Source organism: Mastomys coucha, unplaced genomic scaffold (genome assembly GCF_008632895.1).
Source record: "Mastomys coucha isolate ucsf_1 unplaced genomic scaffold, UCSF_Mcou_1 pScaffold21, whole genome shotgun sequence".
NCBI lineage: Eukaryota > Metazoa > Chordata > Mammalia > Rodentia > Muridae > Mastomys > Mastomys coucha.
Genome location: NW_022196904.1, coordinates 58,440,985 through 58,462,510, shown reverse-complemented (window position 1 = coordinate 58,462,510; position 21,526 = coordinate 58,440,985). Strand labels below are relative to the sequence as shown.

Here is a 21,526-nt window from a genome sequence, read left to right as displayed (position 1 = left end):
ACGAAAAAAAAAAAAAAAAAGAGGAGAATAGTCTGGGGGCTGGAGAGATGGCTCAGCAGTTAGGAGCACCAACTGCTCTTCCAGAGATCCTGAGTTCAAGTCCCAGCAACCACATGGTGGCTCACAACCATCTGTAATGGGGTCTGATGCCCTCTTCTGGTGTGTATGAAGATAGCAACAGTGGTGTACTCATATGCATAAAATAAATAAATAATTTTTTTTAAAAAAAGGAATATTCCAGAGGGACTAGAGAGATGGCTCAGCGATTAAGAGCACTGTCTGCTCTAACAGGGGTCCTGAGTTCAGTTTCCAGCAACCACATGGTGGCTTACAAACACCTCTAATGGGATCTGATGTCTTCTTTTGGTTTGTCTGAAGGCACTGAACTCATATACATAAATAAATAAATTTCAAAAAAGATTTTTGTTTTGTTTTTTGTTTTTTGAGACAGGGTTTCTCTGTGTAGCCCTGGCTGTCCTGGAACTCACTCTGTAGACCAGGCTGGCCTCGAACTCAGAAATCCGCCTGCCTCTGCCTGCCAAGTGCTGGGATTAAAGGCAAGTGCCACCACCGCCTGGCTCAAAAAATTTTTTATAAAAAATTTTTCAAAATAATATTACAGAACTGATGAAATACTTGAATCCACAGAGATAAAAACAAAGAAAATCCACACCTAAACATAGTAGAGCTGCAGATTGCAAAAGACTGATTAAGACTTTAAAGTAGCTAGAGAGAGAAAATGGTTCACTGGATACTCTAGGGGGCTGGTGAGATGGCTCAGTGGGTAAGATCATCAACTGCTCTTCCAAAGGTCCTGAGTTCAAATCCTAACAACCACATGGTGGCTCACTTACCCGTAATGAGATCTGATGCCCTCTTCTGGTGGGTCTGAAGACAGCTACAGTGTACTTATTTTTAATAATAAGTAAATCTTTGGGCTGGAGCAAGCACGGACTGAGTGAGAGGGGCGATCAGGATTGATCGGAGTGAGCAGAGGTCCTAACAGTCAATTTCCAACAACCAGATGAGGGCTTGCAACTACAGTGTGTACTCATATACGTGAAATAAATAAATCTTTAAAAAAATGGATACTTTAACTAGTCTAAGGCTAACTTTCTCAAAAATAGCAATATAAGCTCAAAAGCAGTACAGTAATAACCCGCAGAATGCCAAAATTGTAACTGCTGAACAGAAACCACATGCCTAGATCATTCCTCGAGAATAAGGCTTAGTGATTATGAACACACTGCTCTTCCTGAGGACCTGAGTCAATTCCCAGCGCCCACGTCAGGTAGTTTCCAACTGCCTGTAATCCCAGCTCTAAAGGGAATCTATGACCTTTGTAAGCACTTGTGTTCATGGCACATACCTCTGTCCATACATATACATAATTAAAATAAAAAATAAAGCTTTTAAAAAAAGAAAAAGGCTGAAGTAAAGACATTTTCACAAAAATAAATGCCAGGTTTACTCTCAGAAGGACAACACAAGGAGACTATATGAAGAACACTTCTCAGAAGGGAAGAAAATTATCACAAAAATGGTGCCTCAGTCAGTCAGTTTTATTGCTGTGAAGAGACACCATGACAACAGAATTGGGGATGGCTTATGGTTTCAGAGGTTTAGTCCATTATCTCTCATCATGACAGGAAACATAGAGGTAGGCAGGCCGACATGGGGCTGGAGAAGGAGCTGAGAGTTCTACATCCTGATCCAAAGGCAGCAGAAGGAGACTTTGTGCTACACTGGGCATACCTTGTAGACAGGAGACCTTAAAACCTGCCCTCATAGTGACCCAATTTCTCCAATAAAGCTATACCTACTTCAACAAGGTATACTTAATAGTGCTGCTACCTATGGGCGAAGCATTCAGACACACGAGTCTGTGGAGGCCACTCCTATTCAAACCACCACAGATGGTATAAAATCTCCCACAGATGGGGGAAATGGTGATGCTGAGGGTACAAATCTGTACCAGGCAGTGATGGTACACACTTGTAATCCCAGTACTCAAGAGGCAGAGGCAGGTAGATCTCTGAGTTCAAGGCCAGCCTTGTGTACAGAGTGAGTCCCAGATCAACCAAGGCTACATAGAAAAACTCTGGCTTGAAGATCAAAATAATAAACAAACAAATACAAAATCCATATCAGCATTGTTTGTAACATGTAATAATATAGTAGGTCACAATTCCAGGCTTAGCAAAAGGATGGAATTAAAGTTCACGACCGTCAAAGGGTGGTCTTCTCTCACCAATGCCTCTCTCATTGTGGGCAACCTTCAAGGACAGGCTCACATCCACCATCTCCTCAGTGACAGATTCTGGAGCAGAATCTGCTCAATCTTCTTGCTTCTGATAGGACCAAAAGATGGTGACCAGAACAGGAACTCAGGTAACAGCCGACAAGCACACCAGCATTGGCATCTAGAGAGCAAGGTTCCCGAGGGTGGTTGGGCCATGCCCAGGGTCCTGGTGTCCCAGTTTGCCTTCCTTTTAGGCCCTGGACTCTGAGTCTTGCTTTTATTCTCCCTTCCTTGTGTTCTTCCTTTGGACAGAGGTGGTTGCAAACTCTTTGCAGTCGATGTGCAGGGTTGTTTCATCCCCATAGGTGAACTTAGGTTATCCTGTGTCCTCTCTAACATGACCATGGACTCTACTTTTGGCTTAGCATCTTCCTATTTTTTTTTTTAAGATTTATTTATTACACACAAAACTGTAGCTGTCTTCAGACACACCAGAAGAGGGCGTCATCTCTCATTATGAGTGGTTGTGAGCCACCATGTGGTTGCTGGGACTTGAACTCAGGACGTTTGGAAGAGCAGTCAGTGCTCTTAACGGCTGAGCCATCTCTCCAGCCCCCTATTTGGTTGTTGATAGTCACTGAAAGTTCTGGCAAACAGCTAATGGTGTCTGTAGTAGGAGTTGTCATCTAAGGGATCATACAAGGTAAAAAGCTGAGCTACTTCATATACATAACATACCTGACTGTTGTAAACATAGAGAAACACAATCTGAGTCTGTATAAGCTACAGACTTTCTGTAATCACCAACATCAATGTATCGTTATCCCATAGAGGGCCTGGCCTGGAGCATGCGTTCCAGAGGCTGAGTCACTTGGGGCAGGAATGAGTAAGTTTCTTTCTATCTTTTTGCATTCTTCCAGTAAAATTAAAGCTCATCACTATCATGTGCATTCCCAAGGGATATTTAATTATCTGTACAAAGCTTTGTGTCTGAGAATGCATGGGTTACAGATGGGAAAGGGGAAAAAAGTGTTTATTTCCACAGCGTCTCACCTCCAAGAGTGGGGTGAACTATTTTTTTTTTCTTTCTTTCTTTCTTTTTTTTTTTTTTTCCAGACAGAGTTTCTCTGTATAGCCCTGGCTGTCCTGGAACTCACTCTGTAGACCAGGCTGGCCTCAAACTCAGAAATCCACCTGCCTCTGCCTCCCAAGTGCTAGGATTAAAGGCCACTGCCCCACTTGGGGTGAACTATTGACAAACCATCGTCACACGAAGGCATTTTTTGTTTTTGTTTTTTTTTTTTATACAACCATTCATAAATGGGAGAAGGATGTTGACAGGAAAAGAAAATGCAGAAAAATAACATTAAGTCTAAAAGTTCATAGTGAAAGAGGCATTTTCTGCAAAGTTCCCAAGAGAGTGACTCCGTGCTGTTGATCAGCATTGTGAGCCCAGTTAACACTGAACAGTCCCATCTCCCCCCAGTTAACACTGAACCATCCCATCTCCCCCCAGTTAACACTGAACCATCCCATCTCCTCCACAAGCCCACAGTTTCTTCAGTGAAATATGTAGCAGTGGCATCATCATTGCCCATGATCTAGGTTCTAGGCTCTAGGTGTGATGGTTTGTATAAGAATGGCTCCTATAGACAGACTCATGCCAGGGAGTGTCATTAGGAGCTGTGATCTTGTGGGAGGAAGTGTGTCACTGAGGGTAGGCTAATAGTGTAGAAGTTAGTACCAAGGACTGGGGTTTTGCTGTCCTAGGCCAGACCAAGTTTCTTGTTGGTGGAATATGGTCTTTGGATTAGGAAAATAGTTGAATGGCTTAAGTGGGCCACCATAGGCCATACTAGTAGGACCATTGAAGATGGTGCTGAGGTGATATGAATTATGGGGAACATGAGTTTTAGAGGAGAAGAATTGTAGGCCTAGATTTTTCAAAACTTACTTTTTTTTTTTAAAGATTTATTTAGTTATTATATGTAAGTACACTGTAGCTGTCTTCAGACACTCTAGAAGAAGACATCTGATCTGATTAAGGATGGTTGTGAGCCACCATGTGGTTGCTGGGATTTGAACTGAGGACCTTTGGAAGAGCAGTCAGTGCTCTTAACCACTGAGCTCTCCAGCCCCAAAACCTACTTTTAATAGGAGTTCCTAAATGCTTTATCCTCTCTTCTAGCCCACCACCCACCAGAAGTAGTGGAAAGGAAAGGTTAATAAAGCAAAGGAGGATGTGGACCTGTTTAGAAATAGTTCTTTGGAGCAAATCCAGTCTGTGTTGCCAGGATATCAGCAGTATAGTTCCCTTGGAACAGCAGGGGCAGCTCGATCCACTTGCAAACACCTGTAAACCCTGTTCATGAATCAGCAATGGCAGGTCCATCCAGAAGAAACCTTGAGGCTCTGCCAAGTCCAAGAAAGTGACCAGAAGCTGCCAGAACACCACCAGAAGTTCTTTTGTGGCATTTCTGTCTATGAAGTCATGACAAACAATGACTAGCAAAGAATACCAAGGCGAATCAATACCATATAGCTTTATCAGCGAAGACCAGTGTCAGCAAAACTCAATGATGACCAGCAAAGAATGGTAAGGTGTACCAATACCACACAACATCGTTCACTGTGTGTTGGGTTATATTTATACTCTTTCTAAACATCATATTCTTGTTCTTTCAAGTGTCAGCTTTAGCAAAATATCACATGTCCTTTACCCAGGCTGCTTCTAGAAAGCCACCATGTGTCTGTTCTCAGCAAAAACATCCTCTCATAAGACAGTTTCCAGAAAAAAAAATCACATGACACAACTGAGTCTCCAAAGAAACCAGAAATTTCCAAATCAAAGAATATTAGTATGTAACCTAGAGACCATTCTTGTGATATTTTGACAAAGACTGTGAGTACATTCTACCTTGATCTCACATACACACACACACATACACACACACACACACACACACACACAAATCTGCCTGAGGTTAAATAGAAGAGTTAAGAATAAACATCTTTAGTAGATTTGTCTCTAGGGGATTTCCAAAAAGTTTAGTATTGACTTTGTTGCTTGGTTATTAGTGACCATGCAAATGCAGATCTATAATGAAGAGGACCAAGCTAAACAAGGAAAATATAAAATGTACAGTTTGAGGACAAAAGGAACCCAGGGAAGTGTAATGGAGTCAAGTCTAGTGCTTGAGGACATAAACAGGTTAAAGCAAAGCCTAATGTTAAATGGGAAAAGTGGATGGTAACCTCAGGGCAGGACCCCACTCAGCTAAGCTTCCAACTTCTGAAAAGTAATTAAAGAAAACTTTAGGACTGGGTGTGAATGCATTATGCTAGCAGCACTCAGAAGACAGAGGCAGCAGGCAGGTCACTGAGTTCAAGGCCAGTCTGGTCTACAGATCAAGTACCAGAACAGCCAAACTTAGGCAATGAAGGAAACCACTGAAAACAGATAACTGGTGAAGATGTATTCAAATGAGGTGACACATTCCAGGCCCAACAACAGCAGAACTTGGCAGCTTTGGCCAAATGGTTCTGGCTTTAGAGTCAAGGGTACAAAAAAGGGTTATGGCGTCTTCCTCTGTGACTAAGGAAAGCTGATGAGGTCAGGAGTGTGTCGGGGAGGCTTTGAAGTCATATATGCTCAAGCCCTGTCCAGTGTGACATACAGTCTCCTTCTGAGGCCTTCAGATCAATATATAGAACTCTCCGCTCCTTCAGCTGCCATCCTTCCCACCATGATGATAATGGACTGAAACTCTGAAACTGTAAGCCAGCCCCAATTAAATATTGTAAGAGTTGCCATGGTCATGGTGTATATTCACAATGATGGAAAACCGAACTCAGACAATTGCCCTGGAGACCCCCAAGATGTTGGATATACCAGAGTCATGGGATTCGTCAAGAGGGAAGCTATTAACAGGGAGTGGAATGAGTCCAAGAGAAATAACTGCGTTGTAGTTAACAAAGTTGAAAAGAGTTGGAGATCTGAAGAGTACTTTGACATCAGGCATGGAGATGCAGAGTTTGGAGTTTACACAGCTGTTTTTTGGTCTTGCTTTTGTCCAGTATTTCCTCATTACACTCATTTTCCTCCGTTTTGGAATGGTGATATATATCCTATACCATTACATATTGGAAGTATGTGATCTTTTGATTTTGATTTTATTGTAGATCAAGTTAAGAGCTTACCATAAGTCTTAGAACAGACTTTAGACTTCTAAGCAGGCTTGACACTGAGAGACTATGGAGACTTTTGAGGTGGGATTGAATATATTTCTGCATTATGAAATGGCTACAAGTCTATGGGGACTGGGATGTAGAATGTGGTGGCTTGAATAAGAATGGCCCCCATAGTGGGACAGTGGTGGTGCACGCCTATAATCCCAGCACTTGGGGGGCAGAGGCAGGCAGATTTCTGAGTTCGAGGCCAGCCTGGTCTACAGAAAGAGTTCCAGGACAGCTAGGGCTACACAGCGAAATCCTGTCTCAAAAATCAAACCAAACCAACCAACCAAACAACCAACCAAAAGAATGGCCCCCATAGACTCATATGTGAATGCTTAAGGAGTATCATTAGAAGGTGTGGTGGTGGCTCTCTGCCTTCCTACTGATTCCCAAACTGGATGTAGAACTCTCAGCTCCTTCTCCAGCACCGTGTCTGCCTGCATTGCTGACATGCTTCTTGCCATGATGGTAATGAACTGAATCTCTGAATTATAAGCCAGCCCCAATTAAGTGTTTTCCTTTATGAGAGTTACCAGGTGGTCATGGTGTCTCTTCACAGCAATAGAAACCCTAAATGTAATACTAGGTATGACAGTTTTGGAGACAGAAATGCTGCAGATTCATTCCAAAGAATTTTCTTTGTTTTGTTTTTTTGTTTTGTTTTTTGTTTGTTTGTTTGTTTTTGTTTTTGGGGTTCTTTTTAATGTTCATTGGTGTTTTGTCTTTGTGTATGCCTGTATGAGGATGTCAGGTCCTTTGAGACTGGAGTTACAGGCAGTCGGATGCTGCCATATGGGTGCTGGGAATTGAACCCAAACAGCTACTTCTCTTAACCACTGATCCATCTCTTCAGTCCCATTCCAAAGAATTTTCTAGAAGCTTTTCTAGAAGTGCCTGAACTCAGAAAGACAATAAAACAGTTGTTCTCAACCTATGGGTTGAGATACCTTTGGGGGTTGCATATCAGATATTTATTTACATTGATTCATAATAGTTGCAAAACTTTCAGTTATGAAGTAGCAATGAAATAATTTTATGGTTGGAGGTGCCACAGACCGGGTTTCTTGCGGGGGAGCTCTTATTTCGTGGGGTGATGAGAGTTCTGGCCAGGTATGCAAGGGATTTGGCAGGTGATAAATAGAGTCGATACAGAGAAGTATGTTATCTGAATGTATTTCTTAAAAATGGCATGAGGCTTTTACAATCATTGCAAAAGAAAAATAAAAAATCTGGCAACTCAGTAGTCAAGGTACATCTGAGGCCACCTGAAACACACTGGGTCTAAAACAGCAGCCATCTCCTCTGGACTGGTGTCCAGGCTTCAAGCACGCTTGGGCCCATGAGGCCCAGCTGGAGCCCGGGAGGCTGTGAGTGTGCCAGCCAGGAGGACAGAGGCTCGAATCTCAAATCTCTAATCTAGAATCTCGAATCTCGAATGCTCAATGCTGACTGCTGTCTCACACACACACTCGGCTCAAGGTCCCGCCCATCCTAGGTAAAATACCCACTAGGCTAATCTTCTGGGCTAGTAGAGACATGACTCTTGCTAATTCTCGACCTGACCTTGCCCTGGAATAAGTCTCCCATTGTGTAAGCTTCAATGCCCAACATGAGGAACTGTATTAAAGGGTCACAACATTAGGCAGGTTGAGAACCACTGCAACAAAAGAATTTTTCGCCAAGTGGTGGTGCTGTGTGCCTTTAATCCCAGTATTCAAGAGGCAGAGGCAGGCAGATCTCTGAGTTTGAGGCCAGCCTGGTCTTCAGAGTGAGTTCCAGGACAGCCAAGACTATACAGAGAAATCTTGTCTAAAACCAAATCAAACCAAACCAAACAAAAAAGATGTTTGTAAAACATATCCTAGATCCATGTGGATATAATGTAGCATTCCAAATATATATATAGCCCAAGTAGCCAAGAGCTTAGGGCTCTTGTCAACGTAGATGAGCTTGATATGAGGGGGGTTTCCCTTTATCCCCAAAGATGAAGGGGTCTTACCCTCCTTCCATGCTGTTTGCTTGTTTTATTTAGGTTTATTTTTATTTTATGTGTGTGGGTGTTTTACTTGCATACATGCTGTGTACCTTGAGTGTGCCTAGTGCACAAGGGGCCCAGAAGAGGGTGTCACATCCCGCAGAACTGGAGTTACAGATGGTTGTTTGCTGCTATGTGAGTGCTAAGAATCAAACCTGGTCCTCAGGAAAAGCAGCCAGTTCTCTTAACTGATGAGCCATCTCTCCAGCCCCTTCTATCCTTCTTTAGAAAGCAGTCATAGTGAACAGAGTACAAGGCAGTGTATCAGGATAGTAATACCCCCAATCCATTTCTGTACCCACAAGTCAGAGTAAGATGACAGATCTTTCAAAAGGACACCAGCAACTTCCCAGGCCCTTCCTATGGGTATCCCTAAACTTCACTTTAGTCTGGAGAAATCCCAGGGCTCTCAGATTACTCCAGAGAGCTAGAAAGAGAAGCCGTTGTTGTCTTGTTTTCTGTTTGTGTTTTTAACATAAATTTTTAATTTCACCGAGGAGATAATCAATCAGTGAAGTGTTTGCTATGCAAGCATGAGGTCCCAAGTTCGATCACTCAGAACCCATATACAGAGCTGAGTGTATCAACATGCACTTGAAGTTGCCATGGAGATAGAGAGACAGGAGGATCCCTGGCACTTGCTGGCTACCCAGACTAGTGGAATCAGCAGGCTCCAGGTTCAAAGAGAGATCCTGTGTCAGATAATAAGGTGTATATCTGTAGAGGAAGACATCCAATATAGATAGATCTCTGTCCTCCAAGTGCATTGGCACGCACGTGCTCCCCAAAATGTATCTTGTAGCTTCCCAATTGTTTCTCCATCTCTGGAGGATGCTTTGGGTCCATTGTTGACTGTCTGGATGTCCTTGCAGATGGTTTTTAGAGGGAAATACAGCATGTAAGCAAAATGGTAGCAGGGTAGAGTCTGTACCTGGAAAAATGGAGAAGCATCCCTGAGACACAGCCTTGCAAGGCTGGTCCAGGGTATGGGCAGTGTTCAGCTGTGACTGCAGATGTCAGCACAGATGCTGGGTTCCTGATTCATGGCAGCTCCATCTGTCTGGAAACCACAGGTTGGGAGGGGCCCCTACAGATGTTGGAGCCCCAGGTCTGACAATCCCAATGGGGTAACTTGTGACATGTTTGTAATAGATGTGAGGGTAGAGGTGAGAGGAGCCCCAGGTAGCCTTCTAGACCTGTCTTTGGAATCTAAGTTCAGATGGGACATTTGGGGACTTATTTCCAGGGTCACTCTTACAAGTGTGCTCTGCTCCTGTGTTCATGGGAAGAGCCCTCCCATGCTGGCAGAGTGTGTGGCCCAGGAAAAACACATGGAGCTCTCCATATCTCAACCCCAGAGACCTAATACCAAGCATTATTGTTCATAGCAGCCAAAAACATATAAGAAATTGCCCCACTCTGGTGAAGAGCAAGGTGCATTTGACTGTGACTGTCACCCACTGTCAGGAGGACTAAGTGCTTCTTTAGCAGTTCATTGAGTCAATGAAATACCAAGAGTGCTGAGGGCGAGGGCAGTCGTCCCTTCTCATCTGTGGTTCCAGTGAACAGAGGTCAACTGTGATCCAAAAAACAGTACGTGGAAACTCCCAGAAATAAACCAGAAAGGAACTTGATGATTGAGAGACTGGACACACTGTCAGAGTCATGTGACCAACGTCAGCTTACGTTGTCAGATACCTTCCACTGAAGCAGATTTACATCGACATACAGAAGAAGGGCAGTTACTTAAAAGACGCCCACCTTACCGGGCGGTGGTGGAGCACTCCTTTAATCCCAGCACTTGGGAGGCAGAGGCAGGCAGATTTCTCAGTTCGAGGCCAGCCTGGTCTACAGAGTGAGTTCCAGGACAGCCAGGGCTATACAGAGAAACCCTGTCTCAGGGGGAAAAAAAAAGGTGCCCACCTTAAGCCTAGCTTTTAGTACAGCTAATAAATTACAGATGCCCGCGGTATTCCCGGAACCGCACACAAAGCACACAAAACAAGTCAGGCTCCAGACAGGAGGCAGGTAGAACACCATGCAGGAATCAAACCATAGCCTAAAGTATAAATTGAATATCCAGGAGCCTAAACCATTCAAAAGAAAATTACATAGATTCTATATGTAAATTAGAGAGCCAGAGAGGGACGCTTTAAGTTGCTTCTGCAGGTGCATAAATTATGCAGATACTTCTGGCCCTGTGGAAACCTTAATCCTCTTCTTCAGATGCCGACTGCACCGGGACTTCCTGGCACAGGCTTCAGGCTGTGAAGTGCAGGAAAGAGCATTTTATAGTGAAGATGCCTGAGAGACTTCCTGGCCAGGTGATCAAGTCTTGTTGATAGTTTGTACCCTTGAAATATCATCCCAAGAAAGGTGCTCTGTGCCTCTAGAGTCTCCCTCCCCCAACCCTAGAGCCCAGCCTGATATGAGAAGAGCAGGAGACAGATTCCAGTGGAGGCACAAGCTCTACAGTGTCTAGCCAGTGTTCCACAGAGCCATCAAAGTCATTAAAAACAAGAAAGTACTGTAAGAGAGGTAACGACGTGTTGTGATGACCTAGATGGACCTTAAAGGACCGCAATGTGGGGCGAAAATAAGGAACCTGGGTAAACGATGGAGTCCTTACCACTCCTCTGTCCATCAAAAACGTTTATCTTGTCTCTGAGTGGTGGTGGTGAACACCTTTAATCCCAGCACTCAGGAAGCAGAGACAAGTGCATCTCTGAGTTTGAGGCCAGCCTGGTCTATAGAGTTTGGGGCTACACAGAAAGACCCTGTCTTGAAACCAACCAACCAATGAACCAACCATAACCCACAGATTTTTGTTTTGTGTGGTTCTGCTGGAACCTCCCTCTATTTTCTCACTTTTAAGACCCCAGAACAGAAGCGAGAATAGCTGGTCATGTGCTTGTGATCCCAGCCATGTGAAGGAGGAGATGGATGGGACTTTCCTGGAGCTTCCTGAACGAGCTAGCCTAGCTGATCCTAGGTGAGCCCCTGACCAGTGAGAGAGAGTCTTAAAGAAAAAAAAAAAAGTGGATGTTAGAAGACACATGAGCTTGTCCTCTAGTCTCCTCCACATGCTTGTACAGACACGTGCACAGATGTGTGAACACGTGACTGCTTCCTCTCGTTTATCACCTGTCACGACGACTCCAGAGAACTGTAGCAGGCTTCCAGAAACAGAAGCAGATCATCTTAGTTAAAAATCTCAGTTCCACTACTAGCCTGTGTAAAGGACAGGGAATCTCTGCTGAGTTAAGCCACGTGCTATGAGTGCAGTCTCTCTTCAGACCAGACCTCTGCTAGTGGGGTAAAAACAGCCCAACAACAACAACTTTTGTGGGAAGATGTTAGTAAAGGCCATAGTTTAAAAATGGCGTTCAATATCCACACCATGAAGTTCAGCAAGTCCATTCACACCCTTATTTGACCTTTCGGCACTATTTGTTTCTGGAACTTTCCCACCTCACTCTTTGCCTCCTTCCCCAGGTCCTGGTGACTATTATTATTTTGTATTCATATTGTTGTGCAGCGAGTATCTAGAACTTCTGAATCTGCAGAACAGACACTCTGCTGATTTAACCATGGTCCCTACCCCGCCCTCACCTGGCTTCTGATGACCGCCATTCTACATTCTGTCTCTCTGACGGTGGCTGTTAACTACTTAGTGGGAGTGGAACTATACTGGCTTACTTTGCTTAGTATACTATTTTCAAGATTCATCAATGCCATTGAGCACACTGGTACATTCCTAAAACCCGCGCTCAGGAGGCTGAGGCAGGGGAACCCAGACCAATGGTTCTCAACCTTTCTCGTGTTGTGGTGATCCCCAACCATAAGATTGTGTTTGTTCTTACTTCATAGCTGTAATTTTGCTAATGCTATGAATCATAATATAAATATTTTTGGAGATAGAGGTTTGCCAAAGGGGTCTCAACCCATAGGTTAAGAACCTCTGATTTAGATCTTTAGTTCAGGCCAAATTATACAGTGTATATTTATGTACGTGTGTGTATGTATGTGTGTGTATGTATGTATGTATGCATGCATGCATGCATGCATGTATCTATTAGAGATAAGGTTTCTCTGTATTGCTCTGGCTGTCCTGAAACTTGCTTTAGGGATTAAAGGCATGTACCACCACCACCACCACCACCACCACCACCACCCAGCCGAGACTGGATCTTCTTAAAGACAGTCTAATTCCCTGTTGGGCCTGTATTTCTTACTGGCTCATCTTCTGCCGGACACTTGGATGGCATCTTCTACGCCACTGTGAACAGAGCTGCAAGCTTTTAGTTTGAGGGTATATACTCAGAAGCGGGAGTGCTGGGTCATATGAACACTCAGAGATCCTTTAGGAACTACCAAGTTCTTTACATCTTTAGAAATCCTCCTCCTCTTCCTCCTCCTCCTCCTTCTTTTCCTCCTCCTCCTCCTCCTCCTCCTCTTCCTCCTTCTTTTAAGATTTATGTGTATGGGTGTTTTGTCTACATGGATATCTTGCACACCAGAAAAGGACACTGGATTCCATGGGACTACAGTTACAGACTTGTGAGGCATGTGGGTGCTGGCCATTGAACTCAGGTCCTCTGGAAGAACTGTGCTCTTAACTACTGAGCCATCCCTCTGGCCCCAATATTTCATTATTTCCTCTCTCTCTCTCTCTCTCTCTCTCTCTCTCTCTCTCTCTCTCTCTCTCTCTCTCTCTTCCCCTTCCCTCTCCCTCTCCCTCCCTCCCTCCCTTCCTCTCTTCCTTTTTTATTTTTTTTCTACTTATTTTCAGTAGCAACCACCTCCATGGATACAAAGTTTTCTAGAAAGGCCATAAAAATATGAGCTTAACCTTGAGCAATATGTGGCGAATAGACAGAGCATGGCCTTCTGCCTTGCTTGGTGTCTACACAGGTTCTCAGACAGGCCCAGGATCCTAGAGATCCTTTGGGGGAAGGGTTGCTGTGGTGCTACAAAAGCCTGTCTTCATCAACTTACTCTCAGTTCATTATAAAGCATTATAAAGCAACCTGTTAATGGGTTCCGGGGTCACGCTATTCTGCTTTAATTAAACTAATCCCCACATTATGATCAAGAAATCTCATAAAAATGATCTGTAACAACATCACACTTAGGAGATAAAATGAATTAATGTGAACCACAAGGAAATGAGGAATGACAATTCCTGTGACCCTCCCAGAGGCCCTTATCAGCCATAGAAACAAAAAACAAGCTGTCAGGTTCTTCCAAACAAAGGAGAGAATCAGGAAAAGCAGTTAAAGAACGAAAGAGCCCCGTAAAGATTTACATCTGCCTGATGAAGCCCACTCCAAAGCAAGGTTGGTCCTGAGTGAGTGTCATGTATTGAAACTTCAGAGCACCAGGGAAGAGATACTGAAGTGTGCACTGTGCCCTGTGCCCTGTGTCATCTGGACACCAACTAGTGGTCAGGCTTGCCACATCAAACATCTTTATTTTTTATTTTATTTTATTTTTTCAATAAGAGAGATTGATTTTTATTTTTTATTTTATTTTTTAAAGGTTTTTTTATTTATTATTTTACGTCTATGGGTGCACTGTAGCTGTACAAATGGTTATGAGCCATCATGTGGTTGCTGGGAATTGAACTCAGGACCTCTGCTGGCTCTGGCCCCACTTGCTCCTGCCCAAATATTTATTTATTATTATATGTAAGTACACTGTAGCTGTCTTCAGACATACCAGAAGAGTGTGTCAGATCTCAGTACGGATGGTTGTGAGCCACCATGTGACTGCTGGGATTTGAACTCAGGACCTTCAGAAGATCAGTCAGGGCTCTTAACCACTGAGCCATCTCTTCAGGCCCAAACTTTTTTTTTTTTTTTTTTGGTTTTTTGAGACAGGATTTCTCTGAGTAGCCCTGGCTGTCCTGGAACTCACTCTGGAGACCAGGCTGGCCTCAAACTCAGAAATTCGCCTGCCTCTGCCTCCCAAGTGCTGGTATTAAAGACATGAGCCACCACTTCCCGGCACAAATGTTTTTATTAACGGGGCACATACATGATCAAAAACATTTGGAGATAGTGACTGGATAGAAGGTCCTTGTCATTTATCCTAGATCTTCCAAGCAAGATTGACACATCAGTTTGGAAGAATCGCATAACGGATACTGGGATAGGGCTGGGGCAAGCACCTTATGTGGAAGACAGAACTTGACAGCACTCAGGCAGAGTTGCCTTTAACCAGCACCTCCGGATTTCTCAAGACAGGAGTAAGGGCTGTGGACAGCCCTTAGGGTCCCGAGCTTCTCTCTGTATCTCTTTTGACACTGCTTCCTGAAACGTCTTCCATTTAATTGTGTCCCTGTGAACTTTGGCTGTCCCCTGTGTAGGATGGGGCTGGTATCTACTGTTCTCAAGGCTATGGGGAGGAGATGCTTACCAGAGTGTCAAGGGTCCTCCAGGGGCAGCCTTGGATGATGACTGGATTATTCATTCACCCAGAAAAATGGTACATTGTATGCCCGGAAACATCTTACCAAGTATAGCCGTTCTGCACTCAGAGCTGACCATGCCCGTATGCTTCCCTTCTCAGAGGAGTTCCGTTTCAATGGTCTTTGTAATGTCTACGTTACATTCTTTTAATGGCTACATCACCTGCTACCTATGACTAGCCTCTGTTCTGTCTCCTCCCTCTACCAGCCCTTTCCTTCCCCTTCTTCAGTGCTGGGGATGGGACCCAAGACTCTGTTCATGCTAGGCTAGACAAGCTGTTCCAGCACTCAGCCCCAGCCTTGCTCTTGACTCTGTAATGCTTCTTCTCCATATGCCCAGTGAGCTCTCCCAGGTCTGCTTTCCTCTCTCCACAAGCCTGGATGGCGTTGGAACCCAGGCCAGGGTCTAAATGACACCTGATGGCCCCCAGGTCTCTTCTTTCCCCTCAGGGCAAGGGGAACATGTGATCTCCCTTCCCACTTACCCCCCTTCTCCCTCCATCCCTCCCTCCGTCCCTCCCTCCCCTCTCCCTCTTTCCCCCTTCCCATTGTTACTTCTGCTTGTGGAGTTGAGCAGAGAAAATGATCACTGAACTATTTTAGACTCAAGAACAGTGACCATATGACAAGTCGGGGAAAGATGAGTAGAAAGGTGGGGGGGGGGGAGAAGAGGGGAAGGGAAGGAGAGGTGAGAATTATGTGAAGAAAGGAAGAAAGGAAGAAAAGAAAGAGAAAGAGGGAAGGGGAGAAAAAGCAGGCAGGGAGGAGGATCTCTGTAGACCTCCAAACTAACCCTCCAAGATCCAAAGAGCATCTTCCTCCAGGTGGCCCTCCAGCTGCACGGCCTTGCCTGACTCTCATGGCAACCCTGAAGGGGCACTTGTGTTTGCATTGCACAGGTGGGGAAACCGAGGCCGGGGAAGTTCCGACCCCTTTTGTCTAAAAGCACCTCATTGTCGGCACAGAGAGGTCACCCACCTACCTCTGGAGGCCACCTCCCCAGAGCCCAGAGAAGGACCCTGCCTGGGATCCGTGGGTGGCCATCTTACCCAGAAGGCATACAGTTGGGTGTCCAGAAGTGCCAGGAAAGGAAGTCGGAAACAGCTCGGGCAGAAATGGAGGCACGAACTGGGCCCCACATTCCTGCCTGACCTGGGATCAAGAGCGAGCACACACTTCTTTTCTTTTCTTTTTTTGTTTTTGTTTTTGTTGTTTTCAAGACAGGGCTTCTCTGTATAGCCCTGGCTGCTGTTCTGGAACTGTTCGAGACCAGGCTGGCCTCGAACTCAGAAATCTGCCTGCCTCTGCCTCCTAGTGCTGGGATTAAAGGCATGCACCACCACTGCCCGGAGAGCACACACTTCTAAAATCTCAGGCTCCCGGTTTTCTTTCTTCCAACCTATCTGCTACTCTGCCTAGAAGGAAAGGAGGGTACCCACATCCTTCCCTGCCTCACCTAGCCTTCCCTCTCCTTCCCTCTCCATCCCTCTCCTCCCCTCCTCCTGGTTTTCCTTTCCTCTCTCCTCCTCCTCTTCTTCTCTCATTCCTCTCTTCCTTCCTTTTCCTCTACCTTCCCTTTCCTGCCCTCTCTCTCAAAAAAAAAAATCCATGGCTTTTGTTTCTAAAATTATATTCGCACAATAACCTCTCTGCCAATTTCAGGCACACAGAGCCAAGGGACCAGCTCCCTTTGGATACTTCAAATTGACCCCAAGATAGCCCCACCCCACTTGTACCTCCTCCATTTGCTTAAGAGGTTACCCTAAGCTCTTTGTTTTCTGACCGCAATCCTTCCATGGCTTCCTAGTATCCCAGAGACTTCCACACCTGACTAAGCATTCCACTCAGCATCTGCAGCCTTCTCAAGTTTCAATCCGCATCCTTCCTGGGGTGGAGTGTCCCAGTTGTACCTTTGGTAGTGATGACTAGGGACTCCTCAGATTACACCAGACAGTTGGTGTTTGGATTAGCAGCAGGGGTGTAAGGCTAGACGATTTATTTGCCTTGTGGCATGCAAGACACCTGTCAGCTGCTGAGAACAGCACCAGTTTCCCAAAGGCCTTGGGCTCTTATGCTTCCTCCTGCTACCCAAGTCTCCGCTGCTGCCGCCACGTGTGTTCCCAGCCTCCCGCTTTGGCTCATCTTCATCTGTCCACAGACCTTAGTGCTGCAAACATGGCTTGTTCAGATGTGTCTTCCCTAGGGTGCCCCCTTTTCAGGAAGTACAGCTGAGTGAGCTGTGGCTGTTTTCCTGGTCCCTGGTCACTCTGATGGTCCTCCATACCATGAGGGATGGGTTGGGGCTCAGAGAACACTCTGGGCATACAGTCTGAGTGCCTTTGGGTCCAGGCAACTGAGGCAAGCCCCTCCTGCTGTGTTTTGCAGGAACTCTCCAAGCTGGGTTTAGGGGTGGACACTGACATAGAACTTCGAACTCTGCAGCTGCCTGTGGATTACAGGGAGGTAAAACAGAGGCTCACCACAATCTGGGAAGATTTTCAACCACAAGTAAGTGATACCTGGAGAGGTTGTGGGTCTGGGAAACTGATGATGGGCCCAGGGCCTAGGAACTTTCTGGACCTTGATCTAGATTTGAAGGCTGGAGTACACCTTTTCCCTGGTCCACATCAAGAATGTGAATCACGAGCCTCTGTCATAAGATTCTGGGTCTATGTATAAGTTTATGCTGAAACACGAGGTAGAACTTAAAAGGTGACTGGGGGCGTGGGGTGGGTGGAATGAAATGGGAATCTTGTATTTAAGCCTAAAAGAGAGGCCCTGAATTAAGTCCTGTGTATGGCTAATTCTGGCTGTTCTGAGGGCCTAGGAAGGTCAGATGGTGACCCACCCAGGGTCAGCCCACCTTCAAAGCATCCTGCCAGAGGCCTGGTGTGGTAGCACACACCTTTAATCCTGGCACTCAGGAGGCAGAGGCAGGCAGATCTCTGTGAGTTTAAGGCCACCCTGGTCTACGTTATGAGTTCACAACCCCATTTCAAGGAAACAGAAGTCCTCTGCCTACATAGTAACTGAATATAAACACTGTGTAAATAGGGGCACAATGCTGGCGGTGGTGGCACACACCTTTAATCCCAGAACTTGGGAGGCAGAGGCAGGCAGATCTCTATGAGTTCGAGGCCACTTTGCTCTACAAAGAGAGTTCTAAAGAGAGCCAGGACTGTTAGATAGAAAAAACCCTGTCTTGAAATTAAAAAAAGTGTGTGTGTGTGTGTGTGTGTGTGTGTGTGTGTGTATACCAATGTCGATTTCTCCAAAGATCACAGAATGAAGGAAATCAGACACAGCACCCTGTGGTAAGACACTGAACAAACACTGCAACAAAATCCTCTGCAACTGTTTTCAAAAGAGGAAAAATAAAGTCTTATAAGATTTGATTAGACTGTTGCTAGCTTCCTTTATGAAAGTTTTATTAAAAAGATACATGATTCTGCTAAAAACCAGCCGTCTCCCAGGGTCATGTTAGATACCTGCTTGCCCACTCCAGCCCACCCGCAGGGGGAAAGAGAGCTCACAACCTCGTCGAGCCATTTGAAATAGAAAAGTCCTTAAATGTAGATGTAGCATGCCTAATTCAACCCAAAGATATGGTCCTTTTGTATCAGCACCATTAATTAGGGGCCTAAGCAGGGCTCCTGGGGGCTCCTGGAGGATTTGGAGCTTGATATGTCTTGTATCTGGGAGAGGGGTTCTGTCATCACTGGGCCTTTCTGTACATCTAGTGATCTGGTGTCCTGGGATTTCTGATATGTATGTTCATACAGCTTGCTGTGCATGTGGGCGTGGACACTTCCAGCAAGGCCATCTTTCTGGAACAGTGTGGTAAGAACAGAGGCTATCGGGATTCAGATGTAAGAGGCTTCCAGCCCGAGGATGGAGTGTGCCTCCCAGGTGGCCCCGAAGTGATGCTGTCTGTTGTCAACATGAAGGAGGTCTGCCGGCGTGTTGCTCTTAAGGGTGTCGAAGTGTCCTTTTCCCGAGATGCGGGCAGGTACTTCAGGTGTCCTTGTGCCAAACAGGTGGGAGAGAGGAACTGTGCCTCAGGTTCCCTTCTCTCTCTTCAAGAGGCTATCCTATGCTGTCTATGTGGCTGCTTTCTCTTCTAGGGATAAAGAAATACCTGAGGGAAGATGGCAGTAAGGGAGTCACTGTGGTGAAGGTATTTTACCACTAGTTTGAAAGGCTGGCTCAGTTCTGTCCTGACCACTTGCTGGTCATTAGACTATGAGCCCAACAACCAATGTCTGTCTGGCGTGTTCTTAGGCCCATGTTCTTTCTCTATCAGAAAAGCCAAACTCAAGTAGTAGTGGGCATGTGGGCATGGACACCCACAAACTCATGCTTTATGAAAACTGTACTTAACCGTGATTGGCAGCAACAAGATCTGGGAGTAACGGGGAGTTTCATGTGGTTGCAGGTACCTCTGCGATTACACCTACTACCTGTCTCTGCACCTTGGAATGGGGCATGCGGCGCTTATCCATGTCCCTCCTCTGTCGCACTGGCTCTCAGCCAGCCTTCTGGGCAAAGCCTTGCAAGTCATCATCCAAGAAATGCTGGAAGAAAGTGGGGAAGTCCAGACTCAAAGTACAGCCGCTTAAGGGAAGCAGCAGGGGGAGATGCCTTCTTTAGATGGAATGTTTCAGGCTTGGGTGGAGAAGCCAGCTGTGCTATGAGAGGCTCTAAAAAAGTGGCTTGTGAAACAGTTGCAAGGCTAGGGGTGGTGGTGGCCAGTGGACACAGAATCACAGCCTTACTTTAGTGTCTAAAGCAAGAAGAAAACCCCCAAAGGTGGATGCTTCACAACGATTAACTAGGGGAAGCTATGACCTTCGTGACAATAATATGCAAACCTGCAGTTTCCCTTCCAAGGCTGTGTGGTCTTTCCTGGATTGCTAGGATGACAGAGCTGCTTCAGAGGGTCCAGAAATGCAGGCATAGCCCTGGCTCCAGGGGCCCAAAGTCTGATCCCCAAGCTTGTCATTCAGGCCTTGTGAATGGCTTTGGAGCCACCCATCTTCCCTCCCTCCCTCCCTCCTTCCCTCCCTCCCTCCCTCTCTCCCTCCCTCCCTCCCCCTCCCTCCCTCCCTCATCATTTTAACAGGTTTTTTAAAGCAGATTTATTTATTTATTTTATGTACATGAGTACACACTGTAGCTGTACAGATAGTTGTGAGCCTTCATCTGGTTGTTGGGAATTGACTTTTTAGGATCTCTGCTCGCTCCTATCAATCCCACTTGCTCCAGTCGGCCCCACTTACTGAGGCCCAAAAATTTGTTTATTATAAATAAGTACTCTGTAGCTGTCTTCAGATACACTAGAAGAGGGCATCAGATCTTATTACCTGTGGTTGTGAGTCACCATGTGGTTGCTAGGATTTGAACTCAGGACCTTTGAAAGAGCAGTCGGTGCTCTTACACACTGAACCATCTCACCAGCCCCATTTTAACAGCTTTTAAGTAAGCAGTTCCATGGTATTTATTACTGGAACTCTGCTCGGTGGTCATCCTCACAATCGGTCTCTAGTGCTTTCTCTAAAACCATTTGTTGCAGTGGCATGTAAAATGCCCCAGCCCTCCCTCTACCTGTTTGAGCCACTTGGTCCCCAGGTTGTTCCTGATTTGGAGGGCTGTGGTGCTGTGGGATCTTTCGATGGTGGAGCCTTGCCTGAGAAAGTGAGTCACTGCCAGCAAGCTTCCACACTTCGTTATAGCCCCCCACTTCCTTCTCACTCTCCATTCCTGACAGCAGATGCCGTATGACCAGCCAGCTGCCCCTCTGCCTTCCCTGCATATGGTGTCTCTTTTGCCACCTTGAATTGTACACCAGGACAAACCCTTTCCTTCTTAAGTTGCTTTTGTCAGGGCATCCTGTCACAACACTGGGAATGATGTAATGCTTTTGAAAACTCCAAGTCCACCTTGAGTGGCATATCTTCTCTAACAAGGCCACACTTCTTAATTCTCCCCAACGGGGGACCTATGAGCCTCTGCGGGCCATGCTTGTTCAAACCACCACACTCCTGGTTCACTTTGTTTTTGTCTTAGGACACTGGACCAGATCTTGTGCCAAGCTGTGTCATTTGGGTGCTCATTTTCATTGTGAGCCCATCAGTAACATAGTTTCCTCTAAGGAAGTAGATAAAGGTTGCTAGGAAGCACTGGACAATTTCTTGTCATGTTGTGTGGGTGTGTTCAAAACTACTGTTGGCTACTTATATCAGAAAAACAAGAACAAACAAAGCCAGTGGCTTACTGAAAGAAAGGCATTTGTAGCCTAGTAGACACTTAGGGAGACTGAGTTGGGGGTAAAGTTCAATGGCAGTGTGTTGCATGAGGCCTAGTTTATATGTGTTCCATGATAGCCAAAGAGGGGGGAAGGTGGAGAGAGGAGCAGGAGAGAATAGGACAGGCTAGAAGAAGGGGACGAAGGGAGAGAGACTGGATTCAATGGCCAGCACTACAAAGAGCCACCAAAACCAAATAAACTGAATAGTCTCAACTGGTTTTTTTTTGTTTTTTT

General features: G+C 45.5%; 1 protein-coding gene across 1 annotated transcript in view; it reads left to right on the top strand.

Annotated features, from left to right (window-relative positions):
• Positions 1–19,662, top strand: part of Pgpep1l (pyroglutamyl-peptidase I like) — a 30,650-nt gene extending 10,988 nt beyond the window's left edge. Inside the window, exons 3-5 of the mRNA XM_031384879.1 lie at positions 17,371–17,493; positions 18,768–18,994; positions 19,421–19,662. Coding sequence (XP_031240739.1) covers positions 17,371–17,493; positions 18,768–18,994; positions 19,421–19,604 — 534 coding nt within the window. The 3' untranslated portion in view covers positions 19,605–19,662. The remainder of the gene's footprint in view (positions 1–17,370; positions 17,494–18,767; positions 18,995–19,420) is intronic.
• The last annotated feature ends 1,864 nt before the right edge of the window (positions 19,663–21,526 follow it).